Source organism: Mus caroli, unplaced genomic scaffold (assembly GCF_978045245.1).
Source record: "Mus caroli unplaced genomic scaffold, Mus_caroli_1 scaffold_8, whole genome shotgun sequence".
NCBI lineage: Eukaryota > Metazoa > Chordata > Mammalia > Rodentia > Muridae > Mus > Mus caroli.
Window position 1 is genome coordinate 104,764,204 of NW_028227263.1, and position 21,600 is coordinate 104,785,803.

Below are 21,600 nucleotides of genomic sequence, written 5' to 3' on the forward strand. Positions count from 1 at the left end.
AAGAAAGTGATTATAGGGGTAAGGGTAAGGGAATGACCTGGTTGGGAGAGGGCACAGTGAGGAGAAGTAGGGAAAATGATCAGGTATTGGGTTTGGGGAACAGGACTGAAGCCCTGAGGGCCAGGAGAAAGGATGGAAACAGCTAACCTCTGGAGGTAGGGGCACACTCTAGAATGTACTGGTGACATGGAAGTTGAAATACTCAGGATTCAAAGAGAGAGATCTTGGATGAAGTGCTCTACGGTGGGGAGTGGTTATTTTTAGAGTCCACTTCCAGTGGAAGGACATGACATCAAGTGGAGGGATGGGGTTTCCTTCCCACAGTCAAAAGCTCTAACCCAGGATTGTTCCTGTCTGATGAAACTGCAGGGACAAAATGATGAAGAAGAGCATGAGAGAAAGGACATCTAGTGACAGGCCCAAATTGGGGTCCAGCTCAAGGGGGTCCAGGGTCCTGACATTGTCAATGGTGCTGTGATGTGCTTGCAGACAGGAACCTAGCATGGTTGTCCTCTGAGAAGCCCAGGAAGCAGCTGAAAGAATCAGACGCAAATACTAGCACTCAGCAAATGGACAGAAGCCTGGGACCCCCATGGTTGAATTTGGGAAAGCTGGAATAATCTGAGGAGGAGGGTGGCCCCAGGGAAAGACCAGTAGTCTCAACTGACCTTTACCTGGAGATCTCTCAAAAACACTGAGCCACCAAGCAGGCAGCCTAAGAAGTGTCCATAGGTGTATGAGTTCATTTCTGGATATTCAATTCTATTCGATTGATCTGCCTGTCTGTACTGATACCGTTTGGTTTTTTTTATCACTATTGCTATGTAGTACAGCTTGAGATCAGGAATTGTGATGCCTCCAGAAGTTCTTTTATGGTTCAGGATTGTTTTGGCTAACCTGGGAGTGTTTGTTCTTCCATATGAGGTAGAGATTTCCACTTTCTATCTTTTTAAGATTCATTTATTTATTATAAATACACTCTAGCTGTCTTCAGGCATACCAGAAAAGGGCTTCAGATCTCACTACAGTTGTTTGTAAGCTATTATGTGGTTCATGGGATTTGAACTCAGGACCTCTGGAAGAACAGTCAGTGATCTTAAACGCTGAGCTATCTCTCCAGCCTGAGAATTGCACCTTCAATGTCTGTAGAAAATTGTGTTTGAATTTTGAGGGGAATTGCATTGAATTTGTAGATTGCTTTTGGTACCATGGCCATACTGACTATGTTTTTTGGTTGTCTATTTTTCAAAACTGGTTTTTCTGAGTGATGAGCTTGTGGTCCTAGAACTTGTTTCATCTACCAGGCTAGTCTTGAACTCAGAGAGTTCTGCCTGCCTCTGCCTCTGCCCCTGCCCCTGCCCCTGCCCCTGCCCCTGCCCCTGCCCCTGCCCCTGCCCCTGCCCCTGCCCCTGCCCCTGCCCCTGCCCCTGCCTCTACTGCCTCTACTGCCTCTACTGCCTCTGCCTCTGCCTCTACCTCTGCCTCTGCGCCTCTCTGCCTCTCTGCCTCTCTGCTTCTCTGCCTCTCTGCCTCTGCGTTTCCCAGTCTTTAAGAATTTTATTCCTAGCCGTGCAGTGTTGTTGCACACGCCTTTATCCCAACACTTGGGAGGCAGAGGCAGGTGGATATTTGAGTTAGAGGCCAGCCTGGCCTACAAAGTGAGTTCCTGGACAGCCAGTGCTATAAAGAGAAACCCTGTCTTAAAAACCAAAAAAAAAAGGAGGAGAAGGAGGAGGAGAAGAAGAAAGAAGGAAGAAGAATTATTATTATTTCATTCCTTCCTTAAAGTGCTTTACTATTAGTTTCTCACTAGAATAATACTTTCTAAATCTTTGGCTTCCCTCATGCTTGGAATTAACAGTTGCATTGTACCATTGTATACCTCATCCTGCCTGTGTGGTCCAGTGACTTGAAGGCATTCCTGTAACTCTTTCATTCTTGACCCTTACTAATCAATGAAATGGAAAAGAGACCAGTGTTTGAGGGTCCTCTGACTTCAATCCCTTTTATTGGGCATTTAAAATGAAATGGGACTTGAGACAGAATTGACTTCACTGACCAACTCTGATGCTGCCGTATTCACAGCACAGAGAGGGATGGGGGACAAGGACGGGAGCTTTCATGTTTCTCAATATTTGGTTGTCATTCACAATGAGTAGTCAGATCATCAAAGTTTGATAATCGTTAAAAGTCCTGACTGGCAAATTTGTCAGTTTCATAAACCTGGGCAATCAAAACTCTGGGTAAAGAACTGAACTCATTTTTAGAAACCAAAATTCTGGAGTTTCAGCAAGTTAACCAATACAGAAGATATGGACAGACTGGTGTGGCTCTTCCTAACAGGAATGTTATTACTCCTGTCTGAAAATGCAGAATCAGAGAGAAAATATATGAGTAATACCTGGTGTGCTCAAATACTTATGTCTAAGCCCTAGAGAATATTGACCCACAAAGCCAATCTCAACTTTAAAATGATTTTTGAGATTTTACATAAATCTTTTCTACCTTCTCATTCCTCCCTACTATTAAGCTTCAAACCCTGGGACAAATGACCTAATTAACAAGTCAAAGAGTACCTGGCCTTGAGTTTCTCCCAGCATCCCTCAGAGTCTACTAGTTAGAGGTTAGGGCTGTCTTAACACACCCCCAACATAGTGATTGAACTGCCATTCTCAATTGTGCCATTTTGGTGACCTGGTTCTTTTCTCTACCATTTCCCTCCTTTCCCTTTGGTCTTTTTCTCTTCTCCTCCCTCTCTTGCATGACTCATGTTCATGACTACTCTGACCTCTCCAAGATGTCCATGCCTTTGCCTACGTCCTCCTTTTTTCCCTAATAAAAATTTTCCAAGCCATTATACCTTGGAGCAGCCACATGTTTTTTGTTATTGTTGTTGTTCTTTTTTTTTTTTCATTTTCATTTTTATTTTCTTTTCCCTCCATTTACCACACCTTGTTTTCACATTAATGGCCAGTTTGTTTTATTTATTTATTTATTTATTTATTTATTGTTTTTCCATTCAGGGTTTCTCTGTGTAGTCCTGGCTGTCCTGGCACTCAGTCTATAGACCAGGCTGGCCTTGAACTCAGAAATTCTCCTGCCTCTGCCTCCGGAGTGCTAGGATTAAAGGCGTGCACCACCACGCCTGGCTGCCAGTTTTTGCTGTAATTGTTGTTACTGTTTGAAATTGACTGAAGTTTGGGTGCAGGACTTACTTTCTATGAAGTAGAGATGACTGCACTGTACACTGATTGTGTCGTGTAATGTTCACAAAGAGGACCCTGTGCCTTGGAAGGAGAACAGGAAGTGCTCTGGTGACTCCAAAGTTTGACTAAAATACATTTTCCCAGTCTAGGGTTCTGTCTAGCCACAGGGTGGATGGACAGAGCTAGGAAGGCCTCACCTTCTGAGCCTTTTGATCTTTGATCCATGAATGGAGGAGCTGCTACTTTCCTGAGAACTGGTTTGGTTGTTATAGCCAATGAAGGACTCTGGGTAAATAGTGGGTGTGGGCTTACAGGTTCATTCCAGGATTCTTCTCTAAAGTAGCTGTAGGGAGCTATGAGAGTTTGGAAATTTGAACATGGTACAAGTTGTTGCAGATTATGAGAATCACTAAAGTTAGACTATAAATATTTTCATCCTGGGGTGACTGTGAACTTACAGTGACCAGAGTCAGAATGCAGTCAACTGAATGAAAAATCTTCCTATCTGTGATGATGTCTTTGCACATCATTTGTCCTTAATAACTATTTACAGGGAGGTCTTTGAAGCTTGTGTAAGAGGAAAGTTTCTAGATGAAAGTCCTCCTTGAGGATAGGGTTGGAGTGTCCATAGACCCATTTCCTGTTCTTTGTGTCTACTGGCTTGTGGTTAAAAGTGATCACTCAGCTTCTTTCTCATGCTGTCATTCTGTCATCATATTGACTCTATCCCTAAATCAAATATGATAGTATAGAAGCAATTCCCATTCAGTCCTACCTGATTTTGCTATTCGTGTTTATGTAGTTTTAATTTTGTTGTTTTTCTTTTTGAAGACAGGGTTTCTCTGTGAAATCCTGGATGTCCTGGAATGGACCTACATTTAGCGATCTACCTATGTGACTCTTCTCAGTTGGGATTACATATGCATCAAGATGCCTGGCTTTATTGTTTCAGGGCCAGGAATGTATGTTTTTTTACACATGACAAGCATGTATTGTTGTTTTGTGCTTCACTTACATCTTGAATAATAAAATTTGCCAGAGAGTATTATTCTAATTCCCAGAATAGCACGTAATTGTGACATTAATAGTGCCTGATCCTTCCAATTCATTTGATTTTAAGAGTGAGACATTCTTCCTTCATGTTGTGTTTGTTTTGAAATATTTGAATGACTATGCATGCATATGCACCTCTGTGTGCTTGGTCCTCATTATATAGAGTCCAAAGATGGCCTCAGAACTCCTGAACTTGGAGTCATGAGTAGTTCTGAGCTTCCACGATAAGTACTTGCAATTAAGTCCTATATCTAAGACCAGCAAGAGATATTAAGCCAGAGCCATCTCTACTACACACTATGTTGTTTATTTATGAAAAGCATTTACTTTGCTAATGTTACCATTTGTTCATTATAACTTTATACATCGATTGCCTTTAAGTAACATCTTTTTTTTTAAGGATTAATTAATTAATTTATTTATTATATGTAAGTACACTGTAGCTGTCTTCAGAAACACCAGAAGAGGGCATCAGATCACTTTAAGGATGGTCGTGAGCCAAAATGTGGTTGCTGGGATTTAAACTCAGGACCTTTGGAAGAGCAATCAGTGCTCTTAACCACTGAGCCATCTCTCCAGCCCTTTAAGTAACATCTATTTATTAAGTAACATCTTATTTAATTTATTTAAACTGGGGAATTTCAGGATCTTGGAATATGAAGACAGAAGAACTACAGTGACTATTTTATGAAAATAGTCACTGTAAAAAATGCTTTTTATGAAAAGCATTTACTTTGCTAATGTTACCATTTGTTCATTATAACTTTATACATCGATTGCCTTTAGGTAACATCTTTTTTTAAGGATTAATTAATTAATTTATTTATTATTTAAAATTATAAATTATAAATAATTATTTATTATTTATAATAATAAATAATAATATTATAATATATTATATAATTATATAATATATATTATATATTATATAATATTATAATAATAATATAATATAATAAATAAAATTATAAATAATTATTTATTATTTAAAATTAATTATTTATACTATTTTAATTCTTTGTAGGAAATTCACTGAAAACCTCTGAGGTTCTTTCTATCTTTCTTCGTTGGTTTTTTATTTTGTTGTTTTTATTGTTGTTCAGTGCTTTTATTTTGTTGGTTTTTGTCTTTGTTGTTGTTGTTGTTTGATAGATTTTTTTTTTTTTTTTTTTTAATTTTGGGACAGGGTTTCTCTGTATAGCCCTGGCATTCCTGGAACTCACTTTGTAAACCAGGCTGGCCTCAAACTCAGAAATCCACCTGCCTCTGCCTCCCAAGTGCTGGGATTAAAAGCGTGAGACACCATGCCTGACTTGTTTGATAGATTTTTGCAGCAGAGACAGGGTCATAACGAATAGTGCTGCCTTTCTTGATCTTGTTTAATAGACAAGATTGGCATACAAGTCAATGAGATGCACATGCCTGTACTTGGTGAGCATTTCAATTAAGGGCATGAGCAAATACACCCAGCCTGCTAATAGTTTTTTTGTTGTTTATACTGATTTATCAGTGGTGTTAATCCATTTGCCCTCCCCCCCTGCCCTCTGTATTTTACTTGGCATTTCTTTTGCTAGAGTATATGCTCTTCAAATAGCACAGCATTCTCAAATGAACTTCATAATTTGATTTTCTTTTTTTGTCTTTTAAAAAATCTTTATTTATTATTATATGTTAGTACACGGTAGCTGTCTTCAGACACACCAGAAGAGGGCATCAGATCTCATTTTGGATGGTTGCAATCCACCATGTGGTTGCTGGGATTTGAACTCAGGACCTTCAGAAGAGCAGTAGGTGCTCTTAACCACTGAGCCAGTTCTCCAGTCCCATATTTTGGGTTTCATAATTTGGTTTGAAAATGATTTCATGATTATAGCAGGATTTCTCTGTCATGGGCTATGTGTGGGGATTATCAAGATCAAATGCATATATTGTCAGTCAAGTATTCATTACAGTATTATTACTATCACACTTTGTGTTGTACACATGTATGGGATTTTAGGAAGCATTGACCTTTGATGATGTGCATGTACACTTCACTCTGGAGGAGTGGTCCTTGCTGGATCCATCTCAGAAGAGACTTTACAAAGATGTCATGCTGGAGAACTACAGGAATCTCACCACTATAGGTAAACCTGAATTTTCCTTGCAGTTTTAAAATAAGGTGGGGGAACAGCTGATTTCTTTGTTATTGATGCCCTTATATAATCTTGAATGAGAATAAGGAAGAATGAGGCAAATAAAGCAGGCATGGTTCTAAGGTTCACTAAAAATAGTGGATTATGGAGAAATTTCCAACAATAATTATTTTCTGGTCCTATATTTTAGGCTACAATTGGAAAGACCATAACATTGAAGAACATTCTCAAAATGATAGAAGATATGGAAGGTAATTTTTTGTGAAACTTTATTCTAATGAGCTTCTAAAGAAAATTTAATTTGTCCTCTAAGTTTTAAGGAGCAGCAACAGTATTTTTTTTTACTGCTTTAGGTTAATTTTTGAGCATTAGATTCTCACAAAACCAAGTACCTTGATTCCAGGCAGCTGATAGGTTCTTGCAATGCATTCCTCTATCACAGTATTTCTTAACAGATATAACTGTTTGAATCGTATCACCATTAGAGCTATACAGTAGCACTGCCATTCCATGTACATTCACACCAATCAGATATTGCAAATTGTACATACACTGAATATGTGTATGTCCAAAATCTTCTACTGAGCAAATAGTTCATGGTTAAGCTGCTGTTACTCATATACTTGTCTTAAATCTGATACGTTTAGTGAGAGGGAATTTTATGAGCATTAAGGATGTTGTGCTAGAGAAACCTTAATATCTACCATATGAGGAACAAAAAGTCAAATTGTGTGAATGTAAGGTAGAAACCCTTTATTTGTTATTGTTTTAATAGGTATATCATATGTCATACTGGATACAGGCCATATAAGCAGAAGGATTTTGAAAGAAACAGAGTATCTCTCTTTCCTAGAACTATTTATTAGATCATAGACTGTTGCAGTAAATCTCCAACCCAAACAGGCCCCAGCAATGAAAATACAACTCAGTTAATATGACACGTGTTGTGCGCCTCGACTGGGCAGATCTACTGCTACTCACTCAACCATCTTCTCCATCCATGAGACCCCTGCGAACTTGCAGTTTCTCTGGGCCATGTGCTTCTGCTCTGCTTTTCTTCTTTCTCCTCCTCTTTATCCTCTCCCTCTTCCATTTTTCTCCTTCTTCTTTCTCCCCACCTTCCACTCAACCTTCCCTTTAATCTGCCTAATCATCAGCTCTCTTTATTTTACAAATTAAGGTGGGAAGCAGGTTTACAGGAAATCATGAGGACTGACTCAATCCTTGTTCACAGCCACTCACAGGAGAATGTAATTATCATCAAATATAATTAGCCAAGTTCTATCCACAACAGTATATGATAGGCCGCACTTTGAGTAGACTTTCTGAATGTGATACAAGTTTGTAATCACTTAGATTTTCAGCTTCATTTGCAATACAACCATAAAATTATATTGAAGAAAATCCTATGAGCATTAAGAACATGGAATTTTTGATTGTCCTTCACTTTTCAAATATGATATGACTCACAGTGGAAGAAAATTTGTGAACATAATTATAGAGGTAAATCTGTGAATTCATGCAGTCTTTTTCAAGTATCTGAAAAACTTGATGTATATAAAGTCTGGTGTAAATGTGAGCCATGGAATAAATGCCCTAAACCTCACAGGTATCTCCAATGATGAAAAACAACCCACAAGGAAGGGGAACACCAAGACTGGAAACAATGTGATAAAATATTTTTTCATAGATTCATTTTATTATTTATTTTATGTATGTGAACTCACTGTCAATTTCTTCAGACACACCAGAAGAGGGCATGGAATTCCATTAGAGATGGTTGAGAGCCACCATATGGAAGCTGGGATTTGAACTGAGGACCTCTGGAAGAGAAGTCAATGCTCTTAACAGCTAAGCCATCTCTCTAGTCCTGTGATAAAACCCTAAGATCAGAATCTACCCTATAATTAGACCAAAATTTAAAACTAATTTATACAGATAGAAAGGATTCATCATTGTAATTAATGTAATAAAATTTTACATGTCCCAATTATCATTGCAGGCACGAAAGAAGTTCTGCTGGAGAGAAACCCTATGATTATACACAATGGGATAAAACCTTCAAACATCACAGTCATCTTCAAAAGCTTGAAAGAAACAAAACTAGGGACAGACACTCTGAAGTCTTTCAACATAGTAAAGTGCTTGCGTGTCAAAGTACTCTCCAAATAAATAAAAGAACAGATACTGCACAGAAACCCTACAAATGTAATGAATGTGATAAAGCCTTCTTAAAGCTCAAGTATCTTCGAGCACATCAAAGAACACATTCTGGGAAGAAACCCTATGAATGTAGTCAATGTGGTAAAGCCTTTTTACATCCCTGCTATCTTCGAATTCATGAAAGAACACATACTGGAGAGAAACCTTACCAATGTAATGAATGTGGTAAAGCCTTTACACTAAGGAGTCAGCTTCAAAGCCATAAAGTAGTACATACTAGAGTGAGACCCTACATATGTAATCAGTGTAATAAAGCCTATCCATACCAGAGATATCTCCGAAAACATGAAAGGACACATACTGGAGAGAAACCTTATATAAGTAATCTGTGTGATAAAGCCTATTCACACCAGAAATATCTCCGAATACATGAAAAAACACATACTGGTGAGAAACCCTATAAATGTAATCAGTGTGATAAAGGCTTTGCACAGCTCAGGTACCTTCGAGCACATGAAAGAACACATACTCAAGAGAAAACCTACAAATGTAATCAATGTGGTAAAGCCTTTGCACAGCTCACCTATCTTCGAGTACATGAAAGAAGACATAGTGGAGAGAAACCCTACAAATGTAATGAATGTGATAAAGCCTTTTTACAGCTCAAGTATCTTCGATTACATGAAAAAAGACATAGTGGAGAGAAACCCTATGAATGTAATCAATGTGGTAAAGCCTTTTTACATCCCAGCTATCTTCGAATGCATGAAAGAACACATACTGGAGAGAAACCCTATGAATGTAATCAATGTGGTAAAGCCTTTTTACATCCCAGCTATCTTCGAATGCATGAAAGAAGACATAGTGGAAAGAAACCCTATGAATGTAATCAATGTGGTAAAGCCTTTTTACATCCCAGCTATCTTCGAATGCATGAAAGAAGACATAGTGGAGAGAAACCCTATGAATGTAATCAATGTGGTAAAGCCTTTTTACATCCCAGCTATCTTCGAATGCATGAAAGAAGACATAGTGGAGAGAAACCCTATGAATGTAATCAATGTGGTAAAGCCTTTTTACATCCCAGCTATCTTCGAATGCATGAAAGAACACATACTGGAGAGAAACCCTATGAATGTAATCAATGTGGTAAAGCCTTTTTACATCCCAGCTATCTTCGAATGCATGAAAGAACACATACTGGAGAGAAACCCTATGAATGTAATCAATGTGGTAAAGCCTTTTTGCAACCCCACTATCTTCGAAAACATGAAAGAACACATACTGGAGAGAAACCTTACAAATGAGATCAGTGTGGTAAGGCCCTTACACAAAGCAGTCATCTTAAAACCCATAAAGTAATACATACTGGAGGGAGATTCTAAATATGTAATTAGTGTGATGAAGCCTATTCACACCGGAGTTATCTTCTAATACATGAAAGAACACATACTGGAGAGAAACCTTATAAATGTAATCAGTGTAGTAAGTCATTTATATCTCACAGTCATCATCAAGTTGATGAAAGAATTTATACTGGATAGAAACCCTACAAATGTAATGAATGTGATATAGCCTTTTCACAGCCCAGGTGTTTTCGATTACATGAAAGAACACATACTGGAGAGAAACCTTACCAATGTAATCAGTGTGATAAAGCCTTTGCACAAGGCAATAATCTCAAAGTGCATACAAGGATGCATACTGGAGAGATCCCTATGAATGAAATCAATGTGGTAAAGCCTTTGCATATGACTAATCTTTTGGGATGCATAAAAGAACAGATACTGGAGAGAAACATTACCAACATAATCAATGTGGTAAAGCCTTTGCAGAAAGCAGTCATCTTCAAACCCGTAACGTACTACATACTGGGGAGACTCTGCAAATGTAATCAGTGTGATAAAGCCTCTTCACAACAGAGTGGTCTCCAAATACAAAAAAGGAAACATTCTGTAGAGATACCTTAGAAATGTAATCAATGTGATGAAGCCTATTCACAACACAATGGTCTTACCTACAATAACTCATATTGGAGAGGAACCCTATGAATGTAAGGGATTTGGTAAAGCCTTTGCACATTACAATATGCTCCAATAACATAAAAACAACCATACTGAAGAAACTATGAATGTAATCACAGGGTGAAGCATTTGAACATCACCGTAGTCTCTAGAAACTAAAAAGGAACCATCTAGGAAAGAACCCCTATAAAGTTCTTTAACATGGTAAGGTCTTTGCACATATCTGTAGTCTTCATCATCATGGAAGGATTCATACATTAGAGAAACCATATGAACAAAAGAAATGTGGTAAAGCTTTTGCTCATCACAGTTATCTCTTATTATAGAAAAAAAGGAGACATTAAAGAAAGATCCTACAAGTATGATAGAAGTGATGAAGCCATTTCACAAAACCGTTATCTCTGACTACATTAGAGGGAAGATAATGATGACAAACACTATAAATGTAATAAATGGGGTAAGCCCATTATATAACATGGTCAACTTTGAATACAGAAAAAGACATACTAGACAGGAACCCTATGAATATAAGCAATGTAGTAAACACATGAAACCACTCATACTGGAGAGAAACAGTATTGAAGGTATTAAATATGGTGATGTCTTTGCTTGTCACCTTGGTCTGTAGATAAACACACAAAAATCATAATGCAGAAGAGCAACCCTCCAAATATAATTGACATGATAAACCATTTTTATAAGTCATCTTTGAATACGTAAACACATACTGAAGAGAAAACCTATGAGTGTAAGCAATAGTGTGGCGCCTTTTCATATTAAGGTAAAAGAATATATGCTCTGGAAAAAGCCTCCAAAAGCAGTCTGTGAGATGAAGCGATTTTACATCACAGTCCTCTTCAAAATCATGCAAAGAGTCATTCTGGAGAGAAACCTCATAAATGTATTTTAAATCTTAAAGCCTTTGGAAATTTCTATACCCTTCATGATCATGAAAGTATTCATAGAGGAGTGAATCTCTGTGAATGCAAGCAATGTGGTAAACCCTTTGCTTACACATCACAGTTCTCACCAAATGCAGAAAACACCACATACTGGTGAGAATACTTATGAGTATATTTAATATTGTGAAGCCTTTGCACATTTCTGTAATCATCTTCATGTCTATTTATACTGGAGAGAAGGCATGTGAATTCGAGCAAGGTGACAAACTCTTTTATCTGCTTCCTTGCAAAATGTTTATTTAGGAGCCCTGAGTGGTTTGACTCCTGATAACATGGAGGTGGTTGTCAGGGAACCCAAGACTGAAAGAGAAGTCACTGTAAGGCTGGGGAAATCAGGTATTTACAGAGAGCCCTGGAGTATGGATGAACTGTCAGGGAGGGAGCTTTAAGTGTGGAAGCCAGAGGATCAAAAGGCCAAACAGCAGTGCTTGTGGAGACCCAGAAGACAAGCTAGCTCCTGCTGTACTTTCTGTATCCACTCAGCTATTTTGGGTCAGCCCTCTTCCAGGTCTTCCATTCTTCTTGGAAACTCTAAGTAGCTTTCAGTGCCAGAACCCCACAGTCCACCACTTGGCAGTACCACTTGTTCCTTAAACTGAGGAGGACTGACGCTGTCATTGCTCTAAGTTATTTGGTTGATAGAAATAATGATATTCTAAAGAGCATTTGTAGATCTCTCTTTGGGTAATATGTAGTGAAACCATGTACCCTTTGAAATTTGAATTTCCCCTAAACGCAATCTGGGAAAGACTGGTTCCTCCCGATGAGTATGTTCTTGTTGAATAAGAAAGGAAGCTACAATTCGGATGGGTTTACAGATGGGAAACATTCATGCATTGGTTAGATTTCTTAATTGTGCATATATCTTGCCTGCTATCTGCTCACATTAGGACCCCAAGGATAATTAGGTTATATCTTCATCACTTGTTCAAAGAAGTCACACTGAATAAATACCTTAATAATGTCAATTTTCATTAGTAATTTGTTTTTCTTATGTATTGATTTCTCTCTCTCTTCTTTTTAGGAATTTTTTATTTATTGTGTAAGTACACTGTAGCTGTCTTCGGACACACCAAAAGAGGACATTAGCTGTCATTATAGATGGTTGTCTGCCACCATTTAGTTGCTGGGAATTGTATTCAGGACACCTCTGGAAGAGCAGTCAGTGCTCTTAACCACTCAGCCATCTCTACAGCCAAATTTCTCTCTCTAGCTGAATTCTCCCACTATAAATCTCTGACAGGCATGGATGTCAGTAGAACATAAAACAGATCTGCCCACCATGCTGTCAGAGTGACTGCATTACAGATGGCCATGTCACAGCTAGGGAACTTGATTCTTTTAATTAATTTAATAAGTATGAGTGGCTGAGCCGTGGTATAAATAGCCATGGCACAGACTCTTGTCCTAACTGGAGTAACAGAAGAAAGCACCCATCAAATGCATACCTCCTGTTCCTTGCAACTATGAGCAATATAGTTTTCCTTTATCATTGATACCGTTTAACTCAGCAAAGGACTAGTGTTAATGTCTCCTTATGCTATAGTTAGTGAAAACCAGACTCACACAGATAAGTAGCTTTACAATGGAGTTAAGTGTAACTGCTCATCTTACTCTTCCAAGCCAGGCATTGTAACACTGGCCTATGATCATTGTCCTTAGAAAGTGGAGGGAGGAATCTCAAAGTCATGCAAGGTGAGACTTGTTACTTGGGTGTGGTGAGAGTCCAATGGATCCAATTGGAGATTGTGATTACCTCATATCAATGTCCAAAATCTTCCCTGCAGCTCCAGAACTTCCAGACCATGATACCACCAGGTGCTACCTGCGGTATAAACATGCCATATTTTCTATTCTCCATGTTTTAGTCCGTGTCATCCTAGGTTGCTTCATTCTCAGACTCCTGTAACTCATTGAAGAGTGGAATTGTGCAATTGAAAAAACTTAGCATCAGGTGGCTATGAGACCCTTAATTGCATATCCAACAAAAGTTTTCAGCCTAGGGCTGGAGAGCTGGCTCAGTGTTTAAGAGCACTGACTGCTCTTTCAAAGGTCTTGAGTTCAAATCCCAGTACCCACATGGTGGCTTACAACCATCCATAATGGGATCCAGTGCCGTCTTCCAGTGTGTCTGAAGACAGCGACAATGTACTACTCACGAAAAATAAATTAATTAAAAAAAAGTTTTCAGCCATAAAACTATATACACACCCAACAAAAATAGGCTGATATGGTTTTATTTTTATAGCTGTGCGTACCTATCCATAGATACTTAACAAGGAAGTATGTGGAAGAGATGAAGAAAGGACAAAGAACTTAGAAAACGTAATAAATAACGTAATAAATTTTTATTAAAATGTTATAAAGTTAAAGTAAAAAGCTGCAAGAAAAATAGGACACTAGGTAAGAGCCCTGGTTCTTGTTATAGAGGACACAGTTTCTTTTCAGAGATATGACCTGGTAGCTAAGCATCTCCTGTAACAGCATTCCCAAGGCATCTCATGGACTTTGTAGGTATTGTGCTCAGACATACGCATGAAAACACCCATATAATGAAAATAAACACTTAAAACATAATACAATGATGACCTAGCCCTAAGTCATGTAGTCACCTGTTCATAACAGTCACACATACACACACACACACACACACACACACACACACACACACACAGAGGATTTGCATGAGGAAAATGGGATTTGCTTCAAACAGAATAGAAGAACAGTCTGGCGAGTCCAGTGCTCTGAGTCATCAGAGTAGAGAATCAGCTTTGTGAGTCACCATTATGAACAAGGACCTGAGAGAACCAGGGTTTTTTAATTACCCAGCCTGTATTAATACCATGTATGTGAATGAAGGGTGATCAGATTGGTGGGTATACTACTTGTGGAGGTTTGCTTCACCCAATAAATATTGAATTTGCAGGTATGGGGCATTCTTTGTAAATATGTCTGATGCATTTGCCCAGTGAGGTCAACTCAGAATTGAGAAGAAGGCCATTGGCTGTGGCTGTGTATTTGGTTGGTCAAACATATCTTTTAATGCCATTCCCTCTGCTAGGAAATCACTGATCTTATCTCATAATTAATTTTATTCTCCAATGTCTTCTGTCGTTTAGAATTTCTTTCCTTTTTTTCACAACACTACTGATTATTTCCTGTAGAAGAATGTCTCCTGTATCTCAGGCTTGGTTTTGCTGTTCAGTTGAGAATGGCTTTGACCATGCAATCCTGCCTCTGCTGCCAAGTGCTGGAAAGACAGACAGTCTTGCTACTTCTTCAAGGCAGGCTATTGGCTGATCAATGAAAAGATAAACTATACCAGTGAATGTGTGTCCTCTAGCTTTTATTGAGATTTAGAAATGAAATTAGACCTATGCAAGAATTGATTTCTATGATTAACTTTGAAGCTCCTACAGGCATATTAAAAAAACGGGATGGGAAAAATGCACAAACAAACAAAAAAAATGCTGAATTTATTGTGAAACAAATTTACTATAGTTTAACCAAAATAGAAGATCAGGGTAATATGAAGTGCCCCTGCTGAGCAGAGCTGCACATAAGATGGTCGTCCTGAGAGGAAAGATATGGTTAAAACTTGGTGTACTTGGTTGGGCTGGTGAGATGGCGCAGTGGTTAAGATCGCCGACTGCTCTTCCAAAGGCCCTGAGTTCAAAATTTCCAGCAACCACATAGTGGCTCACAACCATCTGTAACGAAATCTGATGCCCTCTTCTGGAGTATTTGAGGACAGCTACAGTGTACTTACATATAATAAATAAATAAATCTTTAAAAAAAAAAAAAACAAAACTTGGTGTACTCTAATACAAATTGCAAGTTTCTAGGGTCACAAAATCTGGTTGTGCTAGTTAAAATCATTTTTGGCATATAATCCACCATTCCCTTCTGCTCTCTCGGGCCTCGAAGCCCTCCCATAGACCACTCATTGTTTTTAGTAATTTACTGCCTGTTTTGCTTTAGGACCAGTTATTATTTGAATGTGACCTATGTTTGGCTGCAGGAACTCACACCATTTAATCAAGGATGACTACATAAGACATTGAGTGTGTGATAGACTGTGCACACCTAAGATCCTCTGCTCAGAAGAGAAAGAAAATGTGCTCTAGGAGATGTGAAGAACTTGTACAGAGCTATGCAATTTCCACAATAAGACCCTGTCTGCTCCTAGGGTGGAAGGGCAGAGCTGCAAGGCCATGTGCTGTTTCAGTTAGTTGATAGCTGCTCAACAACTAGAGTAGCTGCTACTGTTCTGGGGCCAAGCTGGATGAGCCTGGCTAGTGATGCACTTTGGAGAATTCTAGGAATTAGGAGCACTAGTGGGAGATGGCATCTTTGTTCTTCCCAGAATTCTACTTGCATGCAGGTGTAGGGAGCTGTGAGGGAGACCACAAGCCAGTCCATAGTGACAGGGGGTCAGGGAGTCACTGTCCCCAGATCAGGAAGAGCAAACTGGCTGAAGTCTCACAGTCTGAGCTGCTAGAATAGAAACAGAGTGTGTGCCATATTTCAGTTCTGCTGTTAAATGTGGTGATCTGGGCAAGAACCCTTAGACTCTCAGTCATCCTGAATGTAGATTCCCAGGAGGAGGGTGAAGATCTGCATCCCTTCCAGTCAAAAGCTATGCTGCATACAATACCCACTTAGTGTACACATGCAGGTACTACTTTTGGTTTGTACTCTAATGTCAGTCTGGAAAAATGAAGGTTTGTTTTTGTTTAGTTTTTGAGTTCTGAACATTGCATTTCACATTCAGTTTTGTGTGACAAAGTTTCCAGATAGTTTAGAAAGGTAGAAAGAAGGAAACGGACTTTGTCCTTCATCAGTGTTAGATTGATATAATTTCAAATTCTCATGACCAACAGACACAATGTTGTCATTAGTTGAAACTCAACTCTAGGGCACAGAAGGAATTGCTGAGATGTCTGTTCTCAGGCGTGCGTGGTATTGTGAAGGTGGAAAGAACACATTCTCTACACCTTGTGTCTTAATCCATGTGGCAGGAAGCAGACATTAAATTAGCCTTCAGCATAGTTTTGTGTGTGTGTAAGTGGGGCTGGGTTTACCTGAATCCAAAATGGGGTGTTAGTGCCTGCAGAACCATGCATTGCCCTCTTTTGTGATCACCTCCATTTCAAAAATGAGCTCTATGTCATGGTGCTTCTCTGTTTGGAAGGGAAATCAGTAGTAGCTGGAGGGTCAGAAACATAACAATTTAGGGGATACTCTTAATTATTTTGTATGAATAGTCTGTAACTATTCAGTTCCTATACACCTATGATCATAGTAAACAGTCAAATTCACATTTATTTTGTTTTGTTTTTTTGGTTTTTTGAGACAGGACTTCTCTGTGTAGCCATGGCTGTCCTGGAACTCACTCTGTAGACCAGGCTGGCCTCGAACTCAGAAATCTACCTTTCTCTGCTTCCCAAGTGCTGGGATTAAAGGCGTGTGCCACCATCACCCAGCATTCACATTTTTCCTAATGGAATTTCTTTAGGTATTTTTTTAAAAAGTCTATTTTTGTGTTTTTCTTTCTCTCCAGCACCTCATTTTCCATACCTATTAAACACATATTTAATTGATGTAGCTTTGTGGTACAGAAGTCATATTGTGTCTATGTGTATACTCTTTCTTCATAATCTTACTGAGAATTCTGAGTTTTTCCACATGTTTATTAGTTTGCAATCAACGTTCCTGTGTTAATAATTTTCCTTGGATCGTATTGAATCAATGCTCCTAATTGATGATATCCAACATTGCCTTTCTTTTTTTTTTTTTTTTTTTCCGGGAAGTACATTATTTTCATGGTGCTTTTTATTATAGTATAAAAGGGTACAAGAAGCCGGCCAGTCAGAGTTTTCATAAAATGACAACATTTCTATGGATTTTGGCAGTCTTCTCATTATATTTTCCGTGCACTTGAAACTGGTTGTAAGAAATAACATCTGATATGAGAGTTGTCTTGGTTAGGGTTACTATTCCTGCATAAACATCGTGACCAAGAAACAATATGGGGAGAAAAGTGTTTATTCAGCTTACACTTTCCACATTGCTGTTGATCACCAAAGGAAGCCAGGACTGGAACTCTAGCAGGTCAGGAAGCAGGAAATGATGCAGAGGCCATGGAGTGAAGTTCTTGGCTTGTTTTCTTACAGAACCCAGGACTACCAGGCCAGGGATGGCACCATAGAGCCTCATAGAAGCAGGGAAAGAGGGGATTGGGCGTTTCGGGGAGAGGGGGAACCAGGAAAGGAGGTAACATTTGAAATGTAAATAAAGAGAATGTCCAATTAAAAAAAGAAAGCCAGGCAGTATTGGAACATGCCTTTAATCCTACAACTTGGAAGGCAGAGGCCGACAGATTTCTGAGTTCAAGGCCAGCCTGGTCTACAGAGAAAGTTCCAGGATAGCCTTGGCTAAATAGAGAAACCCTGTCTCGAAAAACCAAACATAGGAGAATAAAAGGAAGGAGGGAAGGAAGAAAGGTGAAAAAATTATTGCAAAATATCATATCCCTGTTTTATTCTATGAACATTTTCTTTTTTTTAAAGATTCATTCATTCCTTTATTTACTTTTAATTTATTCATTTATTTATTTATTTTATGTATATAAGTACACTGTTGTTATACAGGTGGTTGTGAGACCACCAATTGGATAAATACCAAGTTGGGCTGTTCTATGGACAGCCTTTTTGTGAATCTCTGCTCCATTTGTATCACTCATTTATTTAGTCAGCTACAATTTTATGTCAAAACTTTTGGAGATAGTTTGGTGACCCCCATCCCTCCACTGGAGGACCTGTCTATCTACTGGAGGTGATCTCATCAGGTTCCAATGCCCCACTGTTGGGCATTTCAACTAAGATCATTCCCGTTTAGTCCTGGGAGCCTCTGGAATTTCCTGGAGGTTCCCCATGCCTCCCACCCCTACAAATGCATATTCCCATGCATTCTCTTGTTGCTTTGAGTCTCTCTGCTCTCTTCCCTCACCCCATACCTGATCCTGCCCTTATTTTCCCTCCCCTTCCACCTCTCCCACACAGAGCCCACCCTGCCTCCACCTCCCATGATTCTTTCCCCCCCTGTAAGTGGGATTCCAACATCCTCACTTGGTCCTTTCTTCTTGTTAAACTTTTATGGTCAGTGGATTGTATCCTGGGTATTCTGTACTTTTTGGCTAACATGTAATTACAGTGAATACATACCATAAATATCATTCTTTTGCCTGCAAAATTCATTATGTCCTCATTTTTAATAGATGAATACTATTCCATTGTGTAAATGAGCCACATTTTCCATATCCATTCTTCAGTAGATGGACATCTGAGAAGGTTGCAGCCTCTGGTTATTATGAATAAGGGTGGGATGAACATAGTAGAACATGTATCCTAGTGGTATGGTAGAGCATCTATCTATAGGGTATAGTCTAGTGGCTGTATGACTGGTTTTTCAGGTAGAATTATTTCCACTTTTCTGAGGAACCACTAGATTGATCTTCAAAGTGGTTGTACTGGTTAGCAAATCCACCAGCAAAGGAGGAATGTGCCTCTACTCCACATCCTTGACAGCATGTGCTGTCACTTGAGCTTTATATGTTAGCCATTCTTATTGGTGTAAGGTGGAATCTGATGGATATGGATCAATTGTATTGTTTGATAAGCCAACTGCCAGGTAGGCCTGCACCATTTGTTAAAGATGTGGGGATTTTTTCCTTGATTCTTTTGGTTTCTTTGTTCGAATATCAAGTGTCCATGGTTGCATAAGTTTAATTCTTTGTCTTCAATTCTATTCCATTGATTGCCCTATCTGTCTCTAGACCAACACCATGTGGTTTTGATCACTATTGCTCTGTAGTATAGGGATGGTGATTTCCCTAGACATGCTTTCCTTGTTAAGAACTGTTATTGCTACCCTGGATATTTTGTTTTCATATGACAGTTGTAATTCGAGAATTGTTTTTTCTGTGGAGAATTATGTTGGCATTTTGATGGGGATTGCATTGAATCTGTAGGTTCCTTTTGGTGAGGTGGCCATTTTCACTATGTTAATCCTACTAATCCATGAGCATTGAAAATTTCCATCTTCTGAGGTCTTCTTCATTTCCTTTCTTAAGGGACTTGAAGATCTTTGTCATATAGATCTTTTATTTGCTTGATTAGATTTATTAGCAGGACACTGCATATCATTTGTGATCACAGTTATCTTCAAAAGCACGCAAAGAGTCATTCTGGAGCGAAACCTTATGAATGTATTTTAAATTGTAAAGCCTTTGGAAATTTCTATAGCCTTCATGATCATGAAAGTATTCATAGAGGAGTGAATCTCTGTGAATGCAAGCAATGTGGTAAACCCTTTGCTTACACATCACAGTTCTCAGCAAATGCAGAAAACAAATCATACTGGCAAGAAACCTTATGAATATATTTAATATTGTTAAGCCTTTGCACATTTCTGTCATCATCGCCATGACTATTTATACTGAAGACAAGGCCTGTGAATGCAAGCAATGTGGCAAACTCTGCTTCCTTGCAAAATGTTTATTTAGGAGCCCTGTCTCGAAATCCCCCCCCCCAAAAAAAATTTCTTTGTATTGTATAGAATCCATACTCCTGATTGCTGATATCCAACATTGCTTTTCTTTACATTTTTTTTTTCTGGAAGTACATCATTTTGATGGTGCTGGAAAGAACCAAGATGTCCTTCAACAAAGAAATGGATGTAGAAAATGTGGCACATTTACACAATGGAGTACTACTCAACTATTAAAAATAATAAATTAATCAGATTCTTTGGCAAATGGATAAAACTAGAAAGTATTATCCTGAGTGAGGTAACCCAATCAGAAAAGAAGATACATGGAATGCACTCACTGATAAGTGGATATTAGCCAAAAAGTTCTGAATACCCAAGATAGAATTCACAGACCATATGAAGCTCAAGGAGAAGGAAAACCAGAGTGTGGGTGCTTCTGTCCTTCTTAGAAAGGGGAACAAAATATTTATGGGAGTAAATTGAGGTTCAAAGTGTAGAGCAGAGATTGAAGGAAAGGTGATCCAGAGACTGCCATATCTGGGGATCCATCCTGTATACAGTCACCAAACCCAGACACTGTAGTGGATGCCAAAACGTGCTTGCTGAAAGGAAGCTGATACAGATGTCTCCTGAGGAGCTCTGCCAGAGCCTGACTAATACAGAGGCACATAATAGCAGCCAACTATTGGAATGAGCACCTTAATGGAGGATTTAGAGAAAGGACTAAAGGAGCTGAAGGGGTTTGCAACCCCATAGGCTGAACAACAATATCAACCAACCAGAGCTACCAGGGACTAAGCCACCAACCAAGGAGTACACATGGAGGGACCCATGGCACCAGCTGCATATGTGGCAGAGGATGGCTTTGTGAAGCATCAAGGGGAGGAAAGGCCCTTAGTCCTGTGAAAGCTTGATGGATGCCCCAGTGTAGGGGAATTCGAGTGCGGGTATGGTGGGAGTGGGCTGATGAGTGGGGGAACACCCTCATAGGAGCAGGGAAAGCGGGGATGGGGGAGGGGGTTTACTGAACCAGGGGAACTGTGAAAGGGGACAATATTTGAAATGTAAATAAAGAAAATATCCAATAAAAATATAGTCTTACTGAGAATTCTGAGTTTTTCCTCCTGGCATGTAACTTTGAAACAAGTTGGGAGCTGGGCATGGTGGCACATGCTTTTAATCCCAGCACTCAGGAAGCAGAAGCAGGTGGATTTCTGAGTTCAAGGCCAGCCAGGTCTACAAAGTGAGTTCCAGGACAACCAGGGCTATGCAGAGAAACCCTGTCTCGAAAAACAAAACAAAACAAAACCAAAACCAAACAAACCAAAAAAAGAAAAGAAAAAAGAAAAAGAGCAAGTTGGGGAGAAAAGTGTTTATTCAGCTTACACTTTCCACATTGCTGTTGATCACCAAAGGAAGCCAGGACTGGAACTCTAGCAGGTCAGGAAGCAGGAACTGATGCAGAGGCCATGGAGGGAAGTTCCTGGCTTGTTTTCTTACAGA

General features: G+C 39.0%; 2 protein-coding genes across 3 annotated transcripts in view; both read left to right on the plus strand.

The window, feature by feature from the left end:
* Window positions 1-21,600, plus strand: part of LOC110298514 (uncharacterized) — a 62,616-nt gene that overhangs the window by 18,052 nt on the left and 22,964 nt on the right. The window contains exons 2-4 of one of the 2 annotated variants that reach the window (XR_015047965.1): window positions 6,259-6,385; window positions 6,585-6,645; window positions 8,137-8,382. The exons of the other annotated variant lie outside the window; for it this stretch is intronic. The gene's annotated coding sequence lies outside the window, so the exon portion shown is untranslated. Of the gene's footprint in view, window positions 1-6,258; window positions 6,386-6,584; window positions 6,646-8,136; window positions 8,383-21,600 lie in introns of those variants that run through there. 2 annotated transcript variants of the gene reach the window in all.
* Window positions 6,265-9,864, plus strand: LOC147003284 (uncharacterized). Its single transcript, XM_085841828.1, has 3 exons — window positions 6,265-6,385; window positions 6,585-6,645; window positions 8,397-9,864. Exons 1-3 carry the CDS (start codon window positions 6,352-6,354, stop codon window positions 9,862-9,864), a joined length of 1,563 nt encoding a protein of 520 aa, XP_085697954.1. The 5' UTR covers window positions 6,265-6,351.